General features: G+C 34.2%; 2 protein-coding genes and 1 long non-coding RNA gene across 10 annotated transcripts; 1 reads left to right on the top strand and 2 right to left on the bottom strand.

Annotated features, from left to right (window-relative positions):
- Window positions 1–690: 690 nt before the first annotated feature.
- On the top strand, window positions 691–5,963 carry LOC112796115 (uncharacterized). 8 transcript variants are annotated; one of them, XM_025838417.2, is made up of 10 exons: window positions 691–1,103; window positions 1,315–1,358; window positions 1,609–1,729; window positions 1,884–1,998; window positions 2,130–2,653; window positions 2,842–3,124; window positions 3,211–3,487; window positions 4,056–4,217; window positions 4,763–5,224; window positions 5,402–5,963. In XM_025838417.2, the coding sequence occupies exons 1-10, from the start codon at window positions 929–931 to the stop codon at window positions 5,690–5,692; spliced, it is 2,454 nt and encodes an 817-aa protein (XP_025694202.1). In that variant the 5' UTR covers window positions 691–928; the 3' UTR covers window positions 5,693–5,963. The 8 variants fall into 8 exon arrangements, with proteins under 8 accessions (XP_025694202.1, XP_025694201.1, XP_072091078.1 ...); XM_025838416.2 differs by having other exon boundaries at window positions 4,053–4,217; XM_072234977.1 differs by having other exon boundaries at window positions 700–1,103; window positions 2,130–2,629; window positions 3,211–3,481.
- A 349-nt stretch (window positions 5,964–6,312) lies between these two features.
- On the bottom strand, window positions 6,313–7,893 carry LOC112796116 (pentatricopeptide repeat-containing protein At5g48910-like). The gene has a single exon (XM_025838420.2). The coding sequence runs from the start codon at window positions 7,891–7,893 to the stop codon at window positions 6,313–6,315; it is 1,581 nt and encodes a 526-aa protein (XP_025694205.1).
- A 7,416-nt stretch (window positions 7,894–15,309) lies between these two features.
- On the bottom strand, window positions 15,310–19,057 carry LOC140184389 (uncharacterized). Its single transcript, XR_011880900.1, has 4 exons — window positions 18,324–19,057; window positions 18,118–18,206; window positions 17,891–18,016; window positions 15,310–15,488 (listed from the first exon to the last, which is right to left on the bottom strand). It is a non-coding gene; the product is annotated as an uncharacterized lncRNA (long non-coding RNA).
- Window positions 19,058–27,152: the final 8,095 nt, after the last annotated feature.

Below are 27,152 nucleotides of genomic sequence, written 5' to 3'. Positions count from 1 at the left end.
AATTTTTGTTGTCTACATAAGAACATAGAGCTACTTCTACTTAAGAACATACTTCCATGTCTCTAATCTACACATGTCTCTAAATTATTCATGTCGGTAAGCAAATCCTAATTAAGTCATAACAATCTTACACAAGTAAATACAGTTCTAAATTCATCATACATTCCAATCTCTAAAGCATTTAACTCAGTGCTGGTCACTACGGGACTACCTTAACAATGTCCACATACTAAGATTAACCGAACAAAACGCAACTAACCTCGAAGTCGGCCGCCCCGACGTAATGCGATATCTCGTTCAGTCTGTTGATGCCCGCGTCGTTTCCCGCCTGGCGTGCCATCACCGTATCAATCTCAAATATGGTAAGAAAGGGTAAAAAGAGGGGAGAAAGAGGTTGACTAAGTCAAAATGGAACTAGAGTCACGCTGTAAACGACTTATACTTATAGGCGCGGTACGGTCTTATTTCGTTTATACGGTATCTCGTTTACAGTATAAACGAGATAAGACTAGAGAATTTAAATTGGTAAATATTTTTTAAATTATTTATTTTAGTAATTATTACTTTTATTTTATTTATTTAAATAAAAAATTCTGATTTATTTTTTTTTTTTGGTGACTAAATTCTGATTTATTTTAGTGACCATTTTTAATATACAAATAATAAAATTCGAAATATCCACAATTTTTTATAATAAAGAAAAAAAAAAAAGAAAATTTGGTGACAGGGAGAGAAGAAAAGGAGTCGGGGGAGAGTGGTAATGAGTTTTTCGCTTTTGCTTTCACTGCAAACCTAAGCTCGGCGACAGAAAGAGAAAGAGAAACTCTTGGCGCGCTCAGCGGAACCCTAGAATATCAGGCGACCCCTTATTGGGGCGGCGTTCCTTCAAAGCCACCCAAACTCTGATCAGAGACACATACAGACAGAGATGAGCGGCAAGGGGACGACGACCACGACGCCGGTTCCGGTGCCGGCGTCGTGTAGGAAGATTGTTCAGAGCGTGAAGGAGATCGTTTCCAACTTCCCCGACCACGAGATCTACGCCACCCTCCGCGACTGCAACATGGACCCTGACGAAGCTGTTACTCGCCTCCTCTCACAAGGTTCGAACCGAAACTAACTGAACTGAACTCAGCCGTTTTCCTTTCTCAAACACTATGGAGTTTCTGTGATTCTTCGGTTCAATAGGGGATTGTGTGGCATGTGACCTGCACGTGACATGAATTGGCTCTTCTTGTTGATATATTTAGATAGTGCAGTAGTTCGGTGATCATTTTTTTTCCTGCTAATATGTTTATGAATTGTGTACTGTAGATACTTTTCACGAGGTGAAGAGCAAACGAGAGAAGAAAAAAGAGGTGCGTTTTATGTCGGAAGTCTGCATATTGTTTCTGCTGCTCAAAGTTGATTCTCTGTTTGTGAATTCTGGCTTTTCATCTATGAGTGTGTGTTTGCCTGCTATTATTGTATTATGCTGTATTATGCTTTTACCATGTTATGCGTGTAGGCTTATAAATTAGTCGTATGCTAGTTTTGATAAGCGGATTTGAAGGGTTAGTTTAACTTGCTTCTGCTAACCGCTGCCATCCTGTTTTGCACTTATTTCAGAGTAAGGACCCAGCTGATTACAGGCCTAGTGGGACAAATAACACGTCAAATCGTGGCGGTGCTAGGACTGGCACAGATCGCCATGGTGGACGTAGTGGCACAAACCAGTTCAGCAGTAGTGGTAAGCCAATGATGCCCTTTTTCTTTCTTACTAGTCTTTGGACCAATATGTATTTTTGTTAAATCATTGCTCTGGAGTCTGGAGTTTGTATTATTTATCTTAAGCTGGTTTTCTTGTTATGGCTTACATTTTCTGTGCTATTTTTGGATATTAGATGCTGGTCTGCTGGGAAAACCTGTATACAAGAAGGGAAATGGAACTCCTGCTTATGGAAGCTCTGCACCCGGTTTGTTGGGGAATAATGGGAACAGGCAACTACCATCCTACAGGTAGCTTTTCCTTCATACTTCCTATAAACAGAAACAGCTAGTTGCCTAGTTATGCGGGTATTACTGCTGTAGCTGAGGTGGAGTTCCAGTTCCCACTTACGACATTTAACTTATGTTTAAAATTGTTGCAGTGATTCTGTGACTACTGAAAATAAAACATCTGCATTAGGAATGGGTGATGCAGTATCATCGTCATCACAACAGGGTGGATTGCAATCTCCATGGGTGCGGAATGCTGGTCAACTTTCAATGGCTGACATTGTTAAGATGGGTAGACCACAGACCAAGGTGCCTATGCATAACTCTTCTCTCCATAGTGGTCATCATCAAAATGCTGTGGCCCCTCCAGCACCATTGGATTATAATTCCCAATCATTTCAAGGCCATGCTTCCAAGATTTCAGAGACAAATACTGATCAAGGCTATGCTACCGTACCACAGGATGATGAATGGCCTCGTATGGAGAACCAACAAGATATTAGTGTATCTACTGCGGTTGATCCACAAGTGAATTCAGAATATGATGGTGAAGCTAATTGGCACCAGAGGACTCACCTAGAAGAACATGTAGCTGATGATGGTTCTGTTGAGAATGCAGACAATACTGAATCTGCTTCTATTTCTGCTAAAAGTACGTCAGAAGATAACACAGGAGGTATATCTGTTTTTCGATGTAATTGTTGCTTGTACAAGGAACACACCAAGACACTTATAATTGTTTGTTAGACTTGGTTCATGAAGCGAACCACTCCTAATACAAGAGTCTTAGTTGTTTTTTAAATGATATTAGAGATGCGCTGATGTACATACTCTAGCCATAATTCTTAAATTTCTTTCTTTCAGCCGAAGATGGTATTTCATCTGTAACTGCAAACATGGGGCAGCTAAATTTACAGAGAGACAACAGTGCAACGGAACCAGATGAGGACAATCCTTCTTTAGTAATTCCAGATCACCTGCAGCTCCATACTCCAGAATGCTTGAATCTGAGCTTAGGAAGTTTTGGGCCTGCGAACAATGCTTCGCTTTCGGGACCTGCCTCATATGCATCTGGGCCCTTCAAAAGTAACTTGGACGATGCATCTGCACCGGCAGATGTTTCAGCCATTGGATCCTTAGAAACTAGGTATGTTTCTTATATGACGGTCTACGTTGTTTCGAACTGCAATATTCTAGCCATTCATAGTTTCTTGTGGATATTTTTCCTCCCAGAAATCCAGAGTATTACAGGGATGAGCATCTTGCTACTACCTCAGGTGAAAATTTAGTTCATGGAAATGGTGTGAATGTTGAAACATACGAACAAGCATCTGTTTCCCAAGAGGCTTTAAAACCTCAACCCCCTGAAGCTGCTCAGGAGAATCAATATTCATTTCCTTCATCCTCGCATGGATTTAATTATGAAACCGCACAACAACCAGAGGTCCCATTCCCTCAACCACAGACAAGCTTGCCGATGCAAAACCTAGGTCCCTTCTCTAATGTAATGGTAATACTTGTTATATGTTGGCTATGTAGATTAAATTGATTTGATGTCTGGATATTATTTTAGAACTCCAATGAACTAGAGTAGGTTTTAAAATGATTGACAAAAAATTTGTAGTGTTTAAACTTGGATGGCCAATACTGTGCCTTTGTCCACTCCTTGGAGAATATATCAACCCTGTAATCTTGCAAACCTTTCGTTGAGAGTAGAGCATTGGATCAAATTGTATAAATAATTTTCAATATCATTGGATCAGTTATACATTAAAATATGATCTTGACATCTTGTACCAACAGATAGCAGTAGAGGAAGGCCAAAAAAAAAACACTGCAAGATACACCAATTTAATACCTAGAATCTAAATAACGTTTTCTGAAGAAAAACAGAAACGCCATTTGATCTATATAGCAACTCCCAGATAGTGTGGGAAGTCTTGTTATTGTAATTTTGTGTTCCTTGATGGGATTGTGAATCTGTGTAAAGTTATTGCTTTAGTTTCTGTCTTTTGTCTTGTAAAGTTATCCAGTGGTTCTGCTTTCCAGCTCTAAAGTTCTTTTTGATATTATAGCAGGCGTATACAAATTCTTTGCCCAGTTCTCTGTTGGCTTCAACAGTTCAAACTGCAAGGGAGGATAGTCCATACTCTCCTTTCCCTTCAGCAACACAATCAATGCATGCAAAATATGGCAACATCACTTCTTCAATTGGCGGTCCTTCCTTATCAATGTCAGAGGTGAACCTTCTATTCTTCCTAATTTAAGTTTCTTCGTATACAAGCTGGGAGATGATTTGTATGAATGAAACATAGTAATATGGCTTATAGAGTATAAAGTTTTATATCAGCAACCTTTAAAATGCATGGTGAAAGTGAAACTAAGCAATCTGGCTTATGATATATTTAAAAATAAAATCAAACCGATCCAATCCAAACTGCAACAAATTATATACTTTGGATGGATTGATTTTTCTTCAAAACCAATCCAAACTGCGCCGCGTACACCCGCTAATATTCAATTGCTGCAGAACTATTCCATTACATTTAACATTAACCACATATTCGAAGGTATGTTATACCATAAATTTCACATGTCCACAGCTATTACAACATCAATTATTTGTACATTGGTTAAAGTTGACACATCCTATGGTCATGGCCTTGTGGGTGTATTCTGCATTGTTATAGATTTGTTTTTATGATTTCTGAGATCCTGAAGTTATTGTTCTGGGAAAGATGGAAACTGAAATCTGGTTTTTGATAATTTTCCCGTCAATGTGCAGGCTCTAAGATCAAGTGGCATTTCTGCACCTCAACCCAATCCACAGACGCTGCCTGGTGGCAATGTTGCTACCGGACCTGGGCTCCCTCAACATGTGGCTGTGCATCCGTATTCTCAACCTTCTCTTCCGATGGGACATTTTGCTAATATGATTAGCTATCCTATCTTGCCTCAGAGCTATACCTATATGCCATCGGCTTTTCAGCAGGGCTTTGCTGGAAATAGCACATACCCCCAGTCTCTGGCAGCATTGCTTCCTCAATATAAAAATGGTGTTTCTGTCAGCAGTATGACTCAGTCTACTGCTATTCCACCTGGATATGGGTTTGGAAGTTCAACAAACGTTCCTGGAGGAAATTTTCCTTTGAACCCCCCTACTGCTCCTACTGGAACAACCATTGGATATGATGATGTTATAAATTCCCAGTTTAAGGACAACAGTCATATGATGTCACTACAACAGGTACAGTCGGCTCTCAAATAAAACATGTTAATAAAAATGAAATTCTGTTAACTTGCATTTGAAGGCTGTTTACACATGACAATATAGATGATGTGACACGTGGTTCATTTTGTGTCACTTTTTCTGGTGAAGCTGAATTGGTTGTTTCTCTTTTATTTATTTATTTTTATCTGCCAGAATGAGAACTCTGTAATGTGGCCTCATGGACCTGGATCACGATCAGTGTCTGCACTTCCTCCCAGCATGTATTTCAACTTGCCGGAACAGAATCAACAAGGTGGATTTCGGCAAAGACAGCAGCAGCCTTCACAGAATTTCGGATCCCTTGGATACCCTAATTTCTACCAGTCTCAGGCTGGCGTTTCTTTGGAACCTCAGCAGCAGCAGCATCCTAGGGAAGCAAACTTGGGTGGTTCACAAAACCAACCAGCTAAGCAGTCCCAACAATTATGGCAAAACAGCTACTAATCCTAATCACTACCCAGTTTTTCAGGGTTCTGATGTGAGTTTGTAAGTGACGAATTAGAGGCATTTCCACGGTCTATACGGCCAAATGTGTTACTGTTTGGTCTGATGGGACCATGATTGGCTGCTGCCCGCTGCCACGAGGGTGTATTTTACATAAATTATGTTTGTCATGTTTAACGTAGGTACTAAGTGTGCTAATTTGGTTTATTTGGTACATCTTTTCTATTTAGTATCATGGTTATAGTTAAAAAAAATCTTTTGTTCCTATCTACAGCTCGCTGTTCCTTTGCACACTTTATTTTGTTCATGCTGCGGAAATACTTTCAACATGCGAGCACAAAGCTTTAAACGTTATTTAGATCGGAATCGGATTAATCGACATTTTACAATGTTTAATTCTTTTTAGCCAAGACAAGGCATGATGTGTAGTAAATGTAAATCCTTTTCTCGCCCTTCCGTTTGTTCCTTTACTTGGATCGGGAAAAAGATTTTGAAGGAATGTTGGTGTATTAGATTTGGGATCTATAGCAAAAAAAATGTACAAATGAGGCAAAGTGAGAACGACTTCACTCTCTTCCAGTCAAGCAAACAATTCAGGTGTGAACAATAACTTACACCCATCATAAGGTTTCTAGATTGGAAATTTTGAAAATAGAATCAAGCAATTTCCACATTTCTTGTGCTTGCGGATGAGAATGATCTCCTGCAAGAAACTCTTCGACTTCGTTATTAACCTCTATTATGCTGCAACCGGGTTTCTTTTGCATCCCTGCTTCCGAAATCCTACTTCTAACTCTGTTTGCCTCTGCATCACACCCAGCTTCTCTGTATATATTGTATGTAAGAACATGAGTACCGCAGTCGGCTACGCCGATATCAAGCAGCTTCTTCCATACTCGATTTCCAACATCAAGATTCTTATGAATTCTACATGCATTCAGAAGTGCACCCCAGACATTGGCATCACCAGTGGCAAGTCCACCCATCTTCTCCTCCACGAATTTCTCGGCTTCCTCCACCATACCAGCTCTGGACAAAAGGTCAATCACGCATGCATAATGCTCCAACTGTGGCACGACGCCATAAATGCTACTCATTTCATCAAACAATTGAAGGCCTTCCTTAACCATCTTTGCATGAGTACAAGCAGTAAGGACAGCCACGAATGTGGTCTCGGTTGGCTTAGTTCCACAAGCAACCATTTGGCGAAACAACTCTAAAGACTTCCTTGCATCACCATTCAAGGCAACACCAGAAATCATAGCATTCCATGCTCCAGCATCTTTGGATGCAATCCGATCAAAAACTGATAAAGCAGCTTCCACACATCCACATTTAGAGTACATATCCACCAAAGCCGTAGCCAGAATTGAATTCGACTCAAGCTTGGATCCCACGGCATAGGCATGCACCCAAATTCCCTGCGTGAGCGCACCCAGATGCGCACACGCAGTAAGAACAGTAACGAGTATCGACTCGTTCGGCCTTATGCCTTCATTTTGCATGTCTCCAAACAAAGCCAGCACTTCCCTGAAGTCACTAACCCGCGAATAAGTCGCCATCATGGCGCTCCACGATATAACATTTCTCTCAGGCATTTCATCGAACAGCTTTCTTGCATGCTCACAGTTTCCAGTTTTGCCGTAGCCATCGATCATGGCCGTCCAAACCACCACATCTTTCGTCATTGCTCTATCGAACAACAGCCTTGCCGTGTCCACGTGGCATAAAGCGGAGTAAAACTCGATAAGCCCACTCAGGACAAAGGGATCTTCACAGTACCCGAAGTGAACGACATGGCCATGCACCAAACGACCAACAACAGCATCATTGCGTGCGATGCAAGCCTTGATGAGAGGCGGGAAGGTGTAGTTGTTAACGGCAACTGCGTTTTGAAGCATGGAGACGTAGCAGGAGATTGCGGAGAGGGGTGAATGGGCTTGTTGAAGGTAGGCTCTGATCATGGTGTTGTACATGAAGGTATTGCGGTGAATAAGGTGGAGCGTGGAGAAGATGGAGTGGGCGTAGGAGAAGTGGTTGGAGGAGGCTGCAGCGGAGAGGAGAGGGGCGATGGCGAAGGGCGTGTGTTTCACGCGGCATCGGAGAATGTGGGCGTGAAGTTGCTTCAGTTGGGTGAGGGTGTTGCATTTTTTGGCGAGGGTTGTGAGGAAGCCGTTCTTCACGTTGGTATTCTCTATCATATCAGTAAGGAAAAGTATATCACGACACCTGCTCTATCAAACACAAAAATCCTTATCTACTAAAACAAAATTAAGACTAGTGTCAAAATTTAGAAATTTTCAACTAAGTGCTTTTTAATTAAAAGCTAAAAATTTATATACCAAGAACACAAAATCGAAATAATACTTAATTTTGGTCTCTAAATTTATAGGTGATTTTGAATTTAGTTCTAAAATTTTAATGATCTTCATTTAATTTTTAAATTTTATAAATATAACTCATGTTAATTTCTAAAACAATAATGTTAAAGAAATATTGATATGAACAATTAGATATTACACTGGACTCTATATAATACTGTCAATTAAAATTTTTCTTCCAAAAAAAAAAATGATACAACATTTTTAGATTATTTGACGACCAAAACAAAGCCAAAACCAAAATTACATTATTTTGGTGTTAATTATTCATGTCAGTGTTCTATGTTTATTAATGTTTGTGTGTTAGAAATTCTCTCAGGAACTAATGTAATATAATTTACGGTTATAAAATTTGAGGATTAAATAAAATAATTAAAATTTTAAGATTAAATTAAAATTCATATGTAAGTTTAAAGACCAAATTAAATATTAACTTCACAAAAATAATATTTTTTGAGTAAAATATTCTATAACAGTATAAATGCAATTTTATCATTTTATTTAAGATAAAATAATATTGATAAATAAAATTAAAAAATACACTAAAATTTTTATTCATAAATATTATATGTATATTAAAATTAATTATTATATATTTATATATAAATATATTATTTAAAATTTTTAATATATATTTTATATTTTTAATATATATATTCAGATTTTAATAGTTAATTTTTATATATATCTAAATTCGTTATCCTTTATTAGTCACTACTCTTTCATTATAAACGTGTACAAAAAAATTTAAATCTTCTAAAATAAAAAAATAGGTTATCTCAATATGTAAAACAAAAGAATCTCACCATTAAATAAAAAAAATGATATGGTGTTCGAAGAGCATTTTTTTTTAGATCTACTACATATTTAAGTTTTATTGTCATTTAAGTTTAACTATTAAAAGAGCATGTAACATGCGCCCAAAACACCAAAAAACGTTACTTATAGAATTTGAAATTTCTCAAAAATCTTTCAAATTTTCTGCGAAAACTATAGAAAAATTCAGTGCTGCGTTTGAGATCATTAATAAAAAACACAGAAAAAGAACAACAAAGTTTTCTCAACATACTGATAAAATTACTTATTCATTATTATGTTCAGTTTTATCCTTCGTATTTCTCGCATTTTTGGTATTTCTACTAGTTCGGTTTAGAGTTTAGTGGATCGAGTTCGTTCATTTTAGTAGATTGAGTTTCTTTGATTCAATTTTTTTCTTATTTTTCTTTGTAAATAGGGCATCGAATGAAACTGTGTTGTTAGTTTATTGGTTCTTATAAATAATTTCGGTTCATTGCTTAGTTTATTTGAGGTTCATGTAGATCCAAAAATGAATTTGATGTATTTTTGTTGATAATTGAGTCTTTTTGACTGTTTGTTCAAATATGAACTAATTTCGGTTCATTTGTGAATTATTTGAGGTTCACTTGATGCTGCTGTTAAGTATTGACTAAATTTTTTATTCCTTAAAAAATTTTGGTTCATTTCTTAGTTTAATTTAGGTTCATTTGGTTTCATTTTGCTTGAATTTGCTGAACTTGTTCATGTGTGGTTGTTTAGGTAGTTTTTGTTCAAATCTAAACTAATTTCGATTCATTTGTGAATTAACTAAGGTTCACTTGATGCTGCTATTAAAGTATTGGCCAAATTGTTTATTCCTTACAACCAAAATGACAAAGAAGACCATCTCAAAAAAGGAGAAGCCACTTTACGATGTAAGCGTATACACATTAAATCAACTCTATTTTTATATTATAAATATATGATATAACATAATATTTTAAATCCTTGCAGAAAATTCACGATTTGGGATGCTCAACAAGAACGATAGCTATAGTATTCACCAACATGAGTAATCGAAAAAAAGCTATTGCCGAGGAAATGGGATTTGGTGGACTGAGACATATCCCATCACTAAAAGTCTCACACAAGCTCTTGAGGGAATTGATACTTTCCTTCGATCTTTATAAAGGATTCTTGGAGAAGCGCTGTAGGAAAATCTATGTAACTCCTGCCAAGATAAGAGATGCACTGGGCCTAAATTCAAGCGATAAAAAACAAGGCTTTTCTACTATATTCTATCAATAAAGTTTTACTGTTATTTTTATATTAATTTGTTTATATTAAACTATTTCGGTGCTAGTGCTATTGTAGGGCTAATTTTCCTGAAAAGGTTGTGTATAACAAAATAAATGAGTAGTAGAAGAAAATTATTGACAGCTTTAAAGGTGCTACTTTGGCGTCTTTGACAAAATCTGTGCTAGAGATGATTGTTGAAAGGAAGGAAAATCTGCTGAAATTTAAGACGACATTCATCCTCGTTATCCAGAAATGCTTTTTGTTGCCGACAACAATAAGCACAGTCTCCTCAGTCCATAAGCCACCTGTTCTTCAAGTGGACACAGTCTGAGAATAGAATTAGGCGTCTCATGTGCTCAGCATCCTGATCAAGGGCATTGAATGAAATTGTGCTGTTAGTTTATTGGTTTTGATAAATAATTTCGGTTCATTTCTTAGTTTATTTGAGGTTCATTTGGATCCAGAAATAAATTTGATGTGTTTTTGTTGATGATTGAGTCTTTTTGGCTGCTTGTTCAAATCAGAACTAATTTCGGTTCATTTGTGAATTAACCGAGGTTCACTTGATGTTGCTATTAAGTATTGATCAAATTTTTTATTCCTTAAGAAATTTCGATTCATTTTTTAGTTTAATTGAGGTTCATTTAGTTCCGTTTTGCTTGAATTTGCTGAACTTGTTCATATCTGCTTGTTTAGTTAGTTATAGCTCTGATATTTGTCAGTTGTATACATTTAATATGTTTTTATTAATGATTGAGTCTTTTTTACTACTTGTTCAAATCTAAACTAATTTTGGTTCATTTGTGAATTAACCGAGGTTCACTTGATGCCGCTGTTAAGTATTGACCATAATTTTTATTCGTTAAGAAATTTCGGTTCATTTCTTGTTTAATTTAGGTCTATTTGATTTTGTTTCGCTTGAATTATTGAACTTGTTCACGTGTGGTTTCTTAGTTAGTTATAGCTCTGATATTTGTCAGTTGTATACGATCAATGTGTTTTTGTTGATATTCGTTTCCCTGACTTGGAGAATAGTTTGTGCTGCTAGTAACATTATTGAAAACCAATATAGGATCTTTAAACTAGAATTTTACTATTGCTCCAACTAACAACCAATTACATTATTTTCATTATAGTTTCTTTGATCATTCTTATTTTTCTGCTTGTTTTCAAATATGGGTTGTATGTTGCAATCATTTAAAAATTTCAGTTTATTTCTTTTTGAATTAAGGTTCATCCTAATTTTAAATCAAATTTTTTTGTATGAATTTTCAGAAGCAAAGAAATAGAGGAGATAAGTAAAAAAAAAGAAAGAAAGAAAAGAAACAGAAAAAAGGATGAAGAGAAAGAATGACAGTCCTGCATAAAGAAAAGTTGTTTAGGCAGAAACACAACAAAATAATCGCGACTCGACAGATGTGCAATATGATTCATCACAGACGTAAGATTTAGTTTCTTATATAACATTCTTTTTCTTTCTATGCTAAAGCCTGATGTAATTTCTTTGGTTTTACTGAATAATTTTTTTTCTTAGACTGTCAATTGTAAATTTGGACAGCGAAAATGAACCCGTGTTTCAAACACAGACAAGCTTGGAACGGTTTGTAAATGCACTGAACAATACCATGTAATTTCTCTTAATATTTATTTACTACTTCTACTTTTAATTAGAATATCTTAGTTGATGATTTTAATTTTGTATCTTTTTTATTAGAAAAAATACACCTGATGACTTTTACAAGAAAAAAATGGCAGAAAAAAAAGGAAAAATAGAGTTTACAAGCTGCAACTATGTAAGTTGACATACTTACATTGCTCTATTAAATTTAGATAATAATAATTTTTTTAATTATTGACACAGAATTTTATTTACTATGAATAGCCCTATAACTGATCGTATAAAATAAATCCTTGTAATTCGATGACAAAGTCAGTCTCATCCTCTATATATGTGAGTTTTCTAATTTACTTTCCTATTCTAATCAATGTGCATATTTTATTAATGCAGATTTATAATTTACTTTACTGCATATTAACTCCTTTTTTGTTTACCTTTATTAGAGTTTCTATTGCAATTGCTCTTCTAAGTTCTCTTAAGGAAGAACTAAAACAAGTAAAAATCTTTATCTCTGTCCCTTTACAAACTCAAACAGAAGAAGCTTCTATTAATAAGTAAGTACTACTTAAAATATTTTTTATTAGTTTTGATGCTATATAATAATAATTTCGGTTCATTTTAAAACACTTTACTGTGTAATCCAGCTGCCCTCCACAACCTCAACAGCAAGCCTCCACAAAAATTTTGGCAAGGGAATCAGAGCAAGAAGCTTCTGTTAATTATTAAGTTCTACTTAAAATCATTTTTATTAGTTTGATGCTATATCATAATAATTTCAATTCATTTTAAAACACTTTACCATGTAATCTAGTTGCCATCCACAATCTCAACAGCAAGCCTCTGCAAAAACTTCGACAAGGGAATAAGAGCAAGAAGCTCCTGTTAATAAGTAAGTTCTATTGAAAATATTTTTTTATTAATTTTGATGTTATACCATAATACTTTTTTATTATTTTTGTAAACTTTCCTCTGTCATCTTGTAGTGCATTTGAAAGATGACTTTGGTACACCTTTATTCTACCTTGGCATAAGTTCACCGAGCTCTGCACCAACAATAACACAAATTAAAAATTTCGTAGAGGTGGTGATGGATGCTGGGATGGCAACAACATTACAATATGCGAAGGAAACAAGTCCATAGCCGAGTTTGAGCACCCTTAAAAAGTACAATACTCTGATAGAAGAAAAGAAAATAATAGAGGATCTAAGGGAAAATTTTAATCAGTGGATGACGCATGTCAAGACTAACAAAGATGGGTCAAGCAATGAGTTCAATACCATATTCCTTTTGGACCACAAAGCTCACTTAGAGGGAAGTAGATGCCACTTCATGTCTCTAAGACCCACAGAACACATAGAAAATATGGTAAATTCTTCTGTTATTATATTAACATTAATGATTTTTGGTCCTATAGGTGGTCTCTACACTGTGTATGCTTCTCAACAACGAAAAATGTCACAGATTTGATGATGAAATATACTGCGTCCCAACAAATATTGTGGTAAGCTATCATTAAAGTTTATCATTAATTTTGGTTCAATTTGATTATGTATGGTATGATACAAGAAACATATTTCGGTTCATTTTGCAGAATTTCATGTTGTCGAAGCATAAGCACGAGTACATTGATCCAAACACTAAGAAGACCTTTCAGATCAATGAATTTAAGGACTACCTACCTTTTCAGGACAAAAAATAGCATCCCATATATTTGTAAGTTATGATTTCTAAAACTTCTTAAATAATTCTGTCATTTGGTATCATTTAGACTGAAATATTCTATTATTTGCCCAAACTTCAGCTGTTTGCACCAATTTGTTATGGAACCCATTGGTGGTTGTGGATTGCTAATGTTCAGAAGGTTTTTCATATGCTTGACTCAATAAAAAAAAATGTGTCTGATAAGAGAAGAGCTTTGAATAAATATGTTGTAAGTTATTTACATAATACATATTTTTGTTTTTCTTATGAAATCTCTTATTTCTAGTGTTTTTTCTCTAATTAAATCATATCAATCACTTTTTATGCCTGATTGAGCATTGTTTGTATGCTTGTTTTCGTGCAATTATTATTGAATTGAAGTGCACTTTTTATTTTTTTATTTTGCTGGTTTTGTGTTGTGCTTCTTATATTTGGATTTCTATCATTTTCAGAGCTTGATAGTATTTCAAATAAGGGTCTATGCTGGGAAAAATCTTTGGTGGACAATGAAGAGGGCATTGATGCACCATATATTTCGATCAATAGTAAATAAACAACGTATCAATCTTCCTATTATTCTTTGCTATAGTAGTGTTATTTAATATGTTTTCTTGTGCTTTTCTGTGTTTGTCTTATTAATCATATTTTATTTTCTTATTTCTTTATTAGTTGAGATTGCAGAATATACGTCATGAAATGGTTGGAAATAATCGATCCCAAAAAGATCAAAAAGAAAAAATACAAATGTAAAAACTGGAAACATGTAAGTATCATTAAACATAATTGATCCTTTATTTTTAAATTAATACATATTAATAAATTTCTTTCAATTTTAGGAATAAATTGATGTTTTCAGGTTGAATATGGTCCAACCATTCTCTTGGACAAGATAAATAAATTGAGAGACAAGGTCATTGAAGAATCTGAAGGGATAAGAATCTCAAAGCCATCCGTTGCCATCTTAAGTGCTTTTTATAGATTTTCATATGGGGATATAGAAAGTAAATAGGTTTAATCTTCTAAATTGTAATGAATTTCTATTGATATTTTTGAACACTATTTTGTAAGAAATTAAAAAAATGCAAACACTTCTTTCACTCTTTGTAAATGTTAATGTGTGTATGTGGGGGAAAAGTATTAAATTGGTCCCCTACAACTTGGGCATAATCCTGTTTGGTCATAATTTGGAGGATAAGTACAAGCTCCAAAGGTACAAAATCAACCGTGGATGTATCAATACATTTATTTATCATTCTTCTTACAATTTAAATGAAATATTTTCTATAGAACTAAAGAGAATGATAAATAAATATTTTCAATCAATACATTTATAGAATCCTATATTTGAAAATATTTTTTTAAATTCCTTTTGATTTATTTGTTGGAAATATCTGGACTATATTGAGATCACATTAATTTGAATGAATCTAGGTCCATACTGAATAGATTGAATGTATCTATAAAATCTCAACAACAGCAAAAACACAAATGAACCAGAATTTAGACACAAATGAATCGAAATGTATTCTAATAAACACCTAAACTGTTTACCACAACACAATTGCAGAAATTAATTTGAAAAACCAAAATGTGACTATTCAATAAAACATAATACAAATAAAAAATTAACCCTAATTTTCATCAAAGGAAAAATATTATATGTGTAACACCCTTACTACCAGAAAGTCACGCTTCCGGCTGCGCAACTCTGATAGCAAGAAGTATTACGACTACTTTATATACTTAATATTAAAATAGAAGCCTGTGACTCAACGCCGTATCGCTGCTTTCTTTGAAAACCGGAAATAAAAACTTTATCTTAAAAAAAAACACACACATAGATTCAAATACAAGACTTCTTACATAATATCTTATAATATAATATATATAAAACATATAATTCCTATCCCTCTTACAAAATTGTAATAAAAAAGACGAGGGAAGAAAATAATCTAATTAATTCAACAACATATAAACCAAACGCAGTATAAATCCTCTTAATGCTTCTTCTTCTGGTTCCTGAAAAGGTAAAGCTGTAGGGGGTGAGAACCTAACCATACGGTCTCACCACGGAGTTTCAAAGTTGTCATAAGAAAATATTTAATAAGAAAACTGTTTTCAAGCTCAGTGATTATCATTGCCTTATGAATCTTTTAAAAACCAATAAGTAAACGTTCAAAACCTTTTCAAAGAAACAATGTTTAATCTTTCAGAAATCCGAAACCTTTCCTTTCTTAAAAGAAAATCTCATTCAGAAACTGTTCATGTCCTGGGTCGAGCTATACGACCCGGGCTGATCAACGACAAATCGACCGACCTGTTCAGACCAGGACTATCCGACCTCTTTATGAAAGAGGTCGGCCAAATTGTTACAGAGGCCCAAGAAGGCCCAAAAAAGAGCAACACGACCCAAATCTAAAGGCAGCCCAAAGCCTAGAAAGATAAAGGTGGTTCCCTTAAAGATAAGATAACTTCACTCAAAGATAAGATAAGATAACTATCTTATCCCAAAGAAAGATCATTCTACGCCATTATAAATACATTGGAGCACCCAGGTATAACTTATAGTCTGATTCTAATAAAAAACCTGCTTAAGACCCTTGCTAATTTAAGCATTGGAGTCCCTCGCAGGTACCACCACCCTCCGGTGACGAAGGATCAGTGCAACCACCAAGTCCAACAAGTCAGACACAACTGCGCCGACCAGTACAGAAGATTTCATCTGAGATCGACCTACAGTTTCAGGTAACCCTCGGAACAGAAACCAACCACGCAATCAACAACACAATCATTAATTCAGCACCAAAGTTTGTTCTCAAATGTAGCACATCAGAACAAACATAGGCAAGACAGACAAGGAAAGCACAAGTAGGTAGCAGTTACAGCAAATAGTTCAAGTAGCAGTTAAGAACAGTTTAGCAATTAGGCAAACCCAAAGATGTTTAAACCCAAACAAAGCATACAAATGCAGATGATGCATGCCTGTCCTATGGTTGATGAGGCTCATCTGTCGATTATCCAGCCAACCCGATAAGTTTGAATTGTCCTTAGACTGTCCTCCGTCGCGCATTCCCATGAGTCTATGCATAGATTTTACATTCATACATCATTCAAATCACTCATTGGGGGCTATATATACCCGGGAATTTATACGTGTCCGGTCACCCTTACGACGTAAGGTCAACAGAGTATCGAGATCCAACCTGGAACACGTGATGGCAAGCCACGGTTCTTTACCCAGGAAACTCGTATCTCAGATAAACGTGCAGAAGCCACATATGTTTATTCATAATCATTCATCCATCATCATTTCCGCATTTCATTAACAATTCATATCAAACCAATCATTATTCAAGCCATAAGTCACCTTTTATTTCTCAAATCTCTTCAAACTCATAATTCAACTTTCCTCAAAATCAATTCCTTTTTAAATCTTAGTCGCTTAATATAACATTTTACAAAACTTCCAAGAGACTTTCAATCATCACCTGAAAATGAAACTTTCTTTGAGAAGAAACACAAGACTTTAAGGAAGAATAACCTGCCTCACTTCTTAAACTCTTTAGAAATCCTCGGAATCATAATTACTCAAATTGAAATCATTTAAAATGGAGACTTAAAACCAAAACCAAGGCATGTAGGCCAAAAGTTCTGAACCAGTTTCAAAACCAACATTATTTAAGTGCAAAAACCCAATTTGTTTTCATTCTTAAATCGGAAACTTTCCCAAAGGCTCATATTTGTTTAGTTAAAATTCAAAGAATACTTCAAAAGTAATGCGAAATTAAGTAATCAAAGTTCAATTTTCTTTAAAATCGGCTAAAAATCCTCCAAGGGTACTTCTTTTACCAAACCGCAAAACATAGGTCCCCTCATGTTTAAATCAAACTTAAAACATAAGCTTTCCTTAAAAGATTAAACTTGAATCACCTGTTTCTTAATAAATCAAGAACCAAACAATAGAACCTCTCGAATCCAATCCTTTTCTAAATCATGTTTGAAAACAAAATCTTGAATTTCATAAAATTTTGGCAACACCTCCCCTAAAACTTGGACTTTACCACCCGTTTCGGGTCCCAACCAAACCAGTATACAATCCCTTCCACGGGTTCAAAACCAAATCAGTTTAAAATCAGACTAATTTCGAAAATTCATATTCTTCTTATAATTCAAGAGATCAAATCCAAACTCAATCCCTTTTCAATGAACCAACTCGTTTTCCAAAATTGTAATGAAATATTTCAGCAACTAACCGTATAACCAAATCAAACAACAATTCAATCCAACCACAAATACATTCATCACAAAACAGCCCAGCAATACATAAGGCTTATACAATCACCAAAAGTACATTTATCACATTAATATCCATTTATAACAACTCCAAATCATAAAATTAAGTTCTTTGAAAAGACCCCTACCTCGATAAGTGAACCCATAACCCAAACGCGTTAACGAATTCCTTTCATCTCGTCTCGAAACCAACGACAGCTTTAATTCATAGCCCGCACCCTTTCGCAACAGCATAAACATCTTTAAGTCACAACCTGCAACCCCAGTTATTAACTCCTAAAACATCAATATCATGGAAACCTCAAAACACATAACAGAAAATCAAAGGCGAGGATTTCGAGATATAAACACTTACTAGAATAAAGGAACGACACGCCAGCCACCCTAAACTTAACCGGCAGCAGCTCCGACAGCGGCCAGGAGCTTCAGTGGCTCAGCAACAACCTTAATTTTTGACATGTATACTCATAAAATTAACCCTACGACATCTATACATCAGAATCCTTAACCACAGATAGTTAGAATGATTACAGAAAGAGCTTCAAGGCGCGGTCAACTCACTGTAAAATGAAGAATGACAGAAGTGGAGCGGCGGCTCCGATGGCGACCTCTGGTAGCGGCGACGGAGACAGCTTCACAGACGGTGACGTGATTTGGCGACGGGTTGGCTGGGCGGACCGGCGGTGACAGATCCGACATGCGTCTCTTCTCTCCATGGCTGAGCTCCCACGCGGTTCTGTTTCCTCCCTCGCACATCCTTCTCTCGTGGCGGCGTCAACATGGAACCCGACGCGGCGGTGGTGACAGAATCGACCTTCCCTCTTTCGCGCATCTCCTCTTCCCGACGGCGCAGCTGGCGGCGGCAAGGACGAACGGCAGCGACAGGTTACGGTGGTGCGAGCTTCTTCTTCTCTTCGCGGTTCTGGAGGCGGCTCGTGGACAAACCGGTAACCCGCGGCCTCCTCCTTTGCGCGTCTCTCTTTTCCGCGCGGTCTCCTCAGCTTGGCACAAACGGCGACGCGACGGCGGTTGTGGCGAGGCGGCAGTCCTGAGCGGCGCGGTGATGGCGCAACGGCTTTCCCTTCCCCAGCGCTTTCCTTCTCTCTCTTGGATCCCCCCCTTCTTCTCTCTTTCCCTTTCCTTCTTTCTTTTCTTTTCTTCTTTCTGTTTAAGTTGTTGGGTAGGTTGTGTTTAGTGTATGTGAGTTTGTGACCGTGAGTGAGGTTGAGTGAGTAAGGGTAGTAGTGTTAGGATTTGGGATGGTGTGGGTTAGTTTAGGTATTTTTATTAAAAATGGGGATAGTAGTATGATTTTATAAAATAAATAAAAGATAGAATAATAATTAAAAATCAAATTAAATTTAAAGTATTTATCTTTAAAATACTTTTTAATTACCAAATTGGTAAATTATATTTAGTTAAATACTATTTTAATAAAAATCAGAGATAAGTAAATTAATTCTTCTTTATTTATAAAATAAGATTAAAAATCTAAATACTTAAAATTAAAACATATGAAATATTCACTATTTTTCAACTATAAGAACTCTAAATAATAAATAAGAATTTACTCGGCTTATATATAAAAATCTCTAAAAATATATTCTTAAATAAATATAATAGATCATAAATAATTTATTTAATAATTTTTTTAAAATTTAGGGTCTTACAATATGAGTAAAACATAAATTAACCGAAATTTAGGCACAAATAAATCAAAATGTATTCTAATAAATACCTAAATTATTTACCACAACACAATTGCAGAAGCTTATTTGAAAAAACCAAAAAGTGACTATTTAATAAAACATAAAACAAATCAGAAATTAACCCTCATTTTCATCAAAAGGAAAATATTATGTGAGTAAAATATAAATGAATCAAAATTTATCTTACTAAACACCAAAACTCCTATCATAGTGCCTCACATTATAACACCCTACCACACAAAGCTTTACACTTAGGATGTAAATCAGAGGTGGTAAGGCGCTACGACCTCTAAAAGTAAAAATATATGTACATAACAAGGATAATATATCTGGGAGCCTTGAAAGAAAAGGAGTACGATGAAAACAAAATTGAAGGAACGACGCTCACGAGAAACAAAAATATAGAGAACTTGTATAGAAAACCAGAAGACAGATATAAGAAAAGTAGAGTTCCAAATGATAGTTATATAATCAAGATCTAGACTCGACCTGCGAAGCAAAGGTCGGCTAGAATATAAATATATACAACCCCAAAAAATAATCCAATAGATAAATATAAATCCTGTTTCTCCAAGTCAACCTCTAAGAGGGACAAAACATAATATATACAAGATGGAGAATTTATACACATATATAAACATAAACCAAACATAAACACCAAGTCCCAAGATAGTTCTTCACTTCTAAGAGTCTCCAGAATGCTCAGTGCAGTGCCTCGCATCCTGCATCTGAAAATCACAATATATGTATGGAATGAGAACCGGGGGTTCTCAATATGGTAAAAGTGCCCACGTACATAAGATATAAGGTGCCGGAAAAGCCAGAGGCAATTCTAGAACTTCGACACTCAGATTTAAATCTTAAAGTTTATAAATTAAAAACCATAAACAAGGTAGTTTATCTAAGGTTCTTATTTCTAATTCCTTTCTAACTTAAGCCCTAATTTCCGCTTTCTTCCAATCCTCCAAAACTCCAGTGCATAGACAAGCAATACAAATAAAGGAAACACAAGTAGGATATAGATATAGTAGGTAGCAAATATAGCAGGTAAGCATAATAATCACATAGGCAAGTCCAATTAATGCAAATCAAACAAAACACACATATGCATATGATGTATGTCTGCCCTATGACTGATGATATCATCTATCAGTTACATAGCCAACTTCGACATGTCTTGGTAGCTAACCATGGATAGAAACACCCATTGCAGAGCAAGTGGGTCTGAGCCACAACCCCCATGCTACTACCCGCTTAACCTAGAGCAAGTGGGATAACCATTACTACTGCTACTACCCAGGTGGGTGTTTAAAGACTCAACCTGGAGCAAGCGGAATAATCCACTAATGTTGCTACTATCCAGGCGTCACAATCACTGACCTGGAGTAAGCGGGACGAACCACAATCCTTGCTACTGCCCAGGTATCACAAACATACATTCATTCAATTTTAATCAGATAAACGATTTTTCCATCCAAATTAACTAATATAAAACTTCCAAAAAATTCTCATAAAATTTCGGCAGCACATCCCCTAAAACTCGAACTTTGCCACTAGGGGTGGAAAAAGGCCAGGGGGCCTGCTAGGGGCTGCAGCCTGGCCTGTGTTTGGCCTGACCTGGCCTGGCCTGTTATAAAATAGGTACAGGCCCAGTCTCTTTTAAAAGCCTTAATACATTAATAGGCCAGGCCCAGGCTCACTAATTAGCCTTATAGGCCTGTCAGGCCTGCCTGGGCCTGTTAAAATATAATTAAATATATAAATAATTATTTATTATTAATAAAATTATGAGATATTTTAAATTTATTATATTTTATTATAAATATTTTTGTATATTTTAAATATGTTAAAAGTTTAAAACTTTTTATAAATATTAAATATACGACATATTACATATAACTATTTTTATTAAAAAATAATTTTTTTAAATAATATTTTTATTTTTGTAAAAAAAATTATCAAGCCTTTTAACAGGCTTCAGGTCAGGCCAGGATGAATAACAGGCCAGGCCTAGTACTTTATAAAGAGCCTATAACAGGCTGCAGGCCAGGTTCAGGCCAATCAACTGTATGACAGGCCAGGCCTGTTAAGAGCAAAGCCTGGCCTGGCCTGGCCTGTTTCCACCCCTATTTGCCACCCTCCTCGGGTCCCATACATACATACATACATACATACATACATAGATACATACATACATATTCTACGATTCTCCACAATCTATCCTCATCATCATTTACTATCAATATTATTTATCACATTCATTATCCCTTTCAAAGCTCATTATTATAATTCAATATCATTCATCAACCATCAATCATTCTCATCATCATTATTCACAATCATTAATAATCAATAATCATGCATTTCAACCATCCACTTAATAATTTCTAACAATGAGTCACTAAACCTTAACCTTCTATATCATACAACTTATCCTATGGTCATCTAGCCTATATTTTTATGAAACATTATATATTATCTACGAGAAATCAAAACCATACCTTGGCCGATTCCTCCTTAATCTTGGAACTCCTGAAAAACCTCTCCTTTCACAAGCTCCAAGCTTCCAAACATCAATTCCTCAAGCTTAATCACCTGGATTTCATTCCAAACTGCCCAATTGAACTCCATATCAACAAGAACACAATCTAATTCATACAATATCACTATAATCATCATAGGGTTCACTAACTCGATGATTCACAAGGGTCTAATAGTTTCTTACCTTATTTACTGATTAATTGGACAGAACCTAGTGAATATCCACCGCTAGAGTACTCCAAAACTATCAAAATCACAAAATCTCTCAATTTCAAAACCTAAATTATGAAAATGAAAGGAAAGAACTGAGAATGAAATCTCAAACTTCTTACCAAATTATTTGGGTGATTTTTGTAGAGAATTTTGAGATGAACGCGTGGCCGTTGACGGTTCGTCAATCAGAGCTATGGATTGAAAGTTATGGACGATTGAATTTTTAAAGGTGAGGTTAGGGTTTTTAACGCGATTTCTCTATTCTTCTGTGTATCCAGGGTGAAAAATGATGAAGAAAGCCAATTTTGGGATTTTTATAGGTGGGCTTTGGACTTGGTTTGAGTCTGGTTCAACTGGTTTGGTCTGTTGGATCGATTTTGGGCCAAAATCTTTAAAATTAGTGTAAAAATTCTTATTTTAATTATTTCTACTTCATTAAACTATAAAATTTAAGTTTCTAATTTTTTTAAATAATAATTAATTTATTGGTTAATTATTTACTAATTACCCATGGTTTACACATATCTTTTTCAGGATAATTCATATCTTGTGCATGATAAAGGCTGGAGTTTGACTGAATGATTGATTCTCCATCTAAAAGGTTCAATTGCAAAAGAAGTAAATCATATATTAGCAAATGTACTAATATGCACAAACACATTTTTGCTTAATCAAAAGCAAATTAATGTTACCTCACTTAGAGCTGCATTTTTCTTTTTCTTTGACTCATTTGCGATATTTTTTTCCATATTCGATCTCAGTCTATTCTTGGGATGTTCTCTTGTTCTAACACGTGGGGGACTTTGAAGGTCGTTAAAATCATTCAACGTAGCATCTTCATGAGATAACGAAAATTTACCTTTACTTTTCGTTTGATATTCTTGCATTTCACCCACATTATCAAAAGTGCGGTGCTGAATTTCAGTCAACTCCTTAGATTCTGACAGAAATTCACAAATATTATACGAGCAAAACACCAAATCATCAAATCTCTTGCTTCTTGTCTCCAATAAAGGCTTGTCTTGGCTGCTTTTGATATGTGTGCCCCCTCTTTACGTTCTCACTCCAGTGTTGCAATATATATTTCGGTGCCACTTTATCTACTCGCTCAAAACTTAAGGCACTCAAAGAATGACGACACAATATACTCCTTGACCCAAATAATAAGCACTCGCCTTTTACTTCGCATGATATCACATGATATGTAAGAAGAGTTAGAAACCTGTTCTACAACTTCATATGCCGTAAAACCTAGAGCAGATTACGTTGATCTTGTGATGCAATTTACATTTCCTCTAAATTGTGTTTGAACTTCCCTGAACTTCTCATGACTCATGAGTATACACATGTTGAAATTGAACCTCTATTGATGATTTTGTTGCACACAGTATGATAGTATAAAAATCTGCAGCATCAAATTCTCTCTCTCTATGCTCTCTGCTTCATAGGCAATTATCATATTGCTTCACAAATTGAATCAATGAGCTATTGCTATAATAAACTTGTTAAAAAAAAGCATGCATACTCTCGCTCCTTTGTGTGCTTCTCATCCCAACTCAAAAATGGTGATCAAGATAAATTGAAATCCATAAATGATGATCTTCAAATAGCTCTGCAAAATGGGACAGAATTAAAAAATCAGACACAAAATGAATCGAAAGTTATAACTGTTTTCACCGAAAAATAACAATATCAATTTATTCGAATGAAACCACGGTTACCTAAAAGCCACTTATTATCTCCAATACCATACTTCATGAGAAAATCATTCTAATTTTTGTCAAATGCATCTTTTGTAAACGAGTTCTAAATAATATGACTCATCTCTTGTTCAATTTCTTTGTGTCTTTTGTAGCCATATTTAATTTATGTGGAATCTTCTTCATAATATACCAAATACACCATCTATGAATTATTGTTGGCATACAGATCTCAATAGCCCTTTGCATCGATACACATTAATCGGTAAAAATTTCTTTTGGTACCTTTCCTCTCACGCAATGAAGTCAAAATTCAAATAACCATTTGAATGACTGAATATTCTTATTTTTCATCAAAGCACATCCAAGAAGTGTCACTGATCATGGTGATTCACACCAACAAAAGAACAAAAAACCAAATTGTACCTGCAATGGACAAGAGAAGAAAAATCCATTATGAACAGAAACTAGTTGCGCGTATGAACCAAATACTATATTAAAAAGAACCGAAACTAGAACGGAAAAAATTACCTACTTGTGTTGTAAGTCGTATCAAATGAAACAACATCTCTAAAATACTCATACGTAGTCCTGCTTCTTGCATCAGCCTAAAATGTATTTTTGATAGAGTGATCAAATTCAAGATTAAGCTCATAAAAGAAATTTTGATTCTTCTCTTTCATTCTTAATAAGTACTTCCAAAATTCTTTGGCATCATCTTGTTTAGAAACATTCTGTACTTCCCTTGTAATGTAATTTCTCATATCTTTTTCAATAAAATTTAGTTTACGATGACCACTCACTGCTGCTACAAATGACTAATATGTTTTACTCGATCTAATTCTGGCTTCCTCTTTATTTTCAATGGTACGACGCACAAACATGCTTAGCTCCCTATGTTGTTTAAGCATCTCTGCTTGATCTGAACAGCATGGATGTGAATAATTCAAAATAACTTTAGAAATGATCCAAAGACCAACGTTCTTCAATATATGTACATAAATTCTGGCTGGACAGTTTATTCCTGCTGAGGGATTTGTCTTCAGAGTTTGAGATATCTTGGATTTTCATTTTTCCTCTCTACTACATGTAATTAATTGATTCTTAATTTTATCCCCTTTCCAAGTTGTGTTTCTTATTTTCGTAGAAAAATCAGCAATTTTAGAATAATCTTTGTAGAATTTTCTAGCTTCTTCAAGTGTCTTGAAAGTCATCCCAACCTTTGGGATAAATTGTTTATTAACAACACACCTAGACTGCAAATGAACCGAAATATCCTCATAACAATACCATTGTGTACTAACAAATTAACCGAAAATTATGCATTCTATAAATTCAGAAACTCCTATATTCTGTCCAAATTCAAATTCATAAACAACATTGATTTTAGCAAAGAAGAATGAAATTATTCATTATCACTTTATTCAATTGCATTAGCTTCCATTCCATTCCATTCAATTTAAAATTGTTGAAGAATGAACTGAAATATTCTCATAACAACACCATTGTGTACTAACAAATGAACTGAAAATTGTGCTTTCTATAAATTTAGAAACTCCTGCATTTTATCCAAATTTAAATTCATGAACAACACTGATTCTAGCCAAAAAAGAATAAAATTATTCATTATCACTTTATTCAATTGCATTAGATTCCATTCCATTCTATTCAATTCAAAATTGTTAAAGAATGAACCGAAATATTATCATAGCAACACCATTGTGTGATAACAACGGAACCAAAAATTTTACATTCTAAAATTCAGAAACTCCTGCATTCTATCCAAATTCATTATCACTTTATTTAATTGCATTAGATTTCATTCTATTGCATTCAATTCAAAATTGTTGAAGAATAAAATTAGATAAAATTAATAACGATCCAAACCTCGTCCACTTGATTCGATTAAGAAGAATAATTCAAATCACCCCGATTCAACTGATTTGAATTTGAATCATTAATTGTTTTAGAACACGCAAAATTTAAACAATTTTAATTACACTGTTTGATTTAAAAAAATGCAAATCCAAAATTTGAAGAGAAAAAGAATAAAATTCGAAGAGAACACAAGAAAATTGAAGAAAAAAACGAAAATCTAAAAAAAAGAGACAATAATTAGAAAAAAAAACACAGAATAAACATAGAAGAAGAGAATGTTACATTGAAAAGAAACGAAGAAGAGGAGGTTTAGGTGAAAAATTTGTTATAAGTGGCACGTGACTCTAAATTATTTAGTTGGAGTTGATTAGTGAAATCACTTAAATGCAAAGCATTATCGGATTCCTTTTTGGATCAAGACAACATATATTCAAAAAGGTTTAATTCAGCTAAAAATTATTTATTAGATAAATACTTATATTATTATATAGACTTTTAATATATATTTTATAATTATATTATGTGTAAATTTGTTATCAAATTAATCGTTTGGATAATAATAATAATAATAATAATAATAATAATAATAATAATAATAATTTAATTTTAATTCATTAAAAGTATAAAATATTTTATACAATTATATAATTAGATAATTATTCACATAATTAATATAAAATATAATTTTTTTTGTTGATGTGATGTTACGTAATTAAATACATATCTAAAATTATTTTACGTTGCTAACGCATTAAAATTAAAGAGAAAAAAATCATAAATTTTTTGAAAGACAACGAAACTCTCAAGAAAAAAAATATCATTTCCGGCTCTTAGTATTTATTTTGTGAGACTGATTAGTCTTTTTGTTAATATTTTTTTCTGTATTAACAGAATAAACTTACATGACACATTAAACTATTGATTTATCCATTAAGAGTCAACTAGAATTAATAAAATCTTTTTTGTTGGGAATCACATTATTTTTTGAAGATAATTGTCGGGATCGTTTAATTTTTTTATATTTTTATTATTTTTTAAAATATATTGATTAAATTTTTATATTTTTACTATTTTTTTAAATATATTGATTAAATTTATTATGTAAAATCGAAAAATATTATTAATTTTAAATTATTTTTATTTACAAAAATTAAATAAAAGATATATTAGAGATTTACTTGTTGTATAAACATGTTTCGAAAAATCATTAAAAAAAATTAATTAATTTCATAAAATTAAATATTAAAAACAATTTTTTTTTAATTAAGGATCTCATGGTCTTTGGAACAAATTATTAGGGGATTCCAAAATTAAATTACAATAAAAATCCATGTAAAGTGTAAATTGCT

This window comes from Arachis hypogaea, chromosome 4 (assembly GCF_003086295.3).
Source record: "Arachis hypogaea cultivar Tifrunner chromosome 4, arahy.Tifrunner.gnm2.J5K5, whole genome shotgun sequence".
NCBI classification, from domain to species: domain Eukaryota; kingdom Viridiplantae; phylum Streptophyta; class Magnoliopsida; order Fabales; family Fabaceae; genus Arachis; species Arachis hypogaea.
The sequence above is the reverse complement of the archived record's forward strand: the minus strand, read 5'-3'. Positions and strand labels throughout refer to the sequence as shown.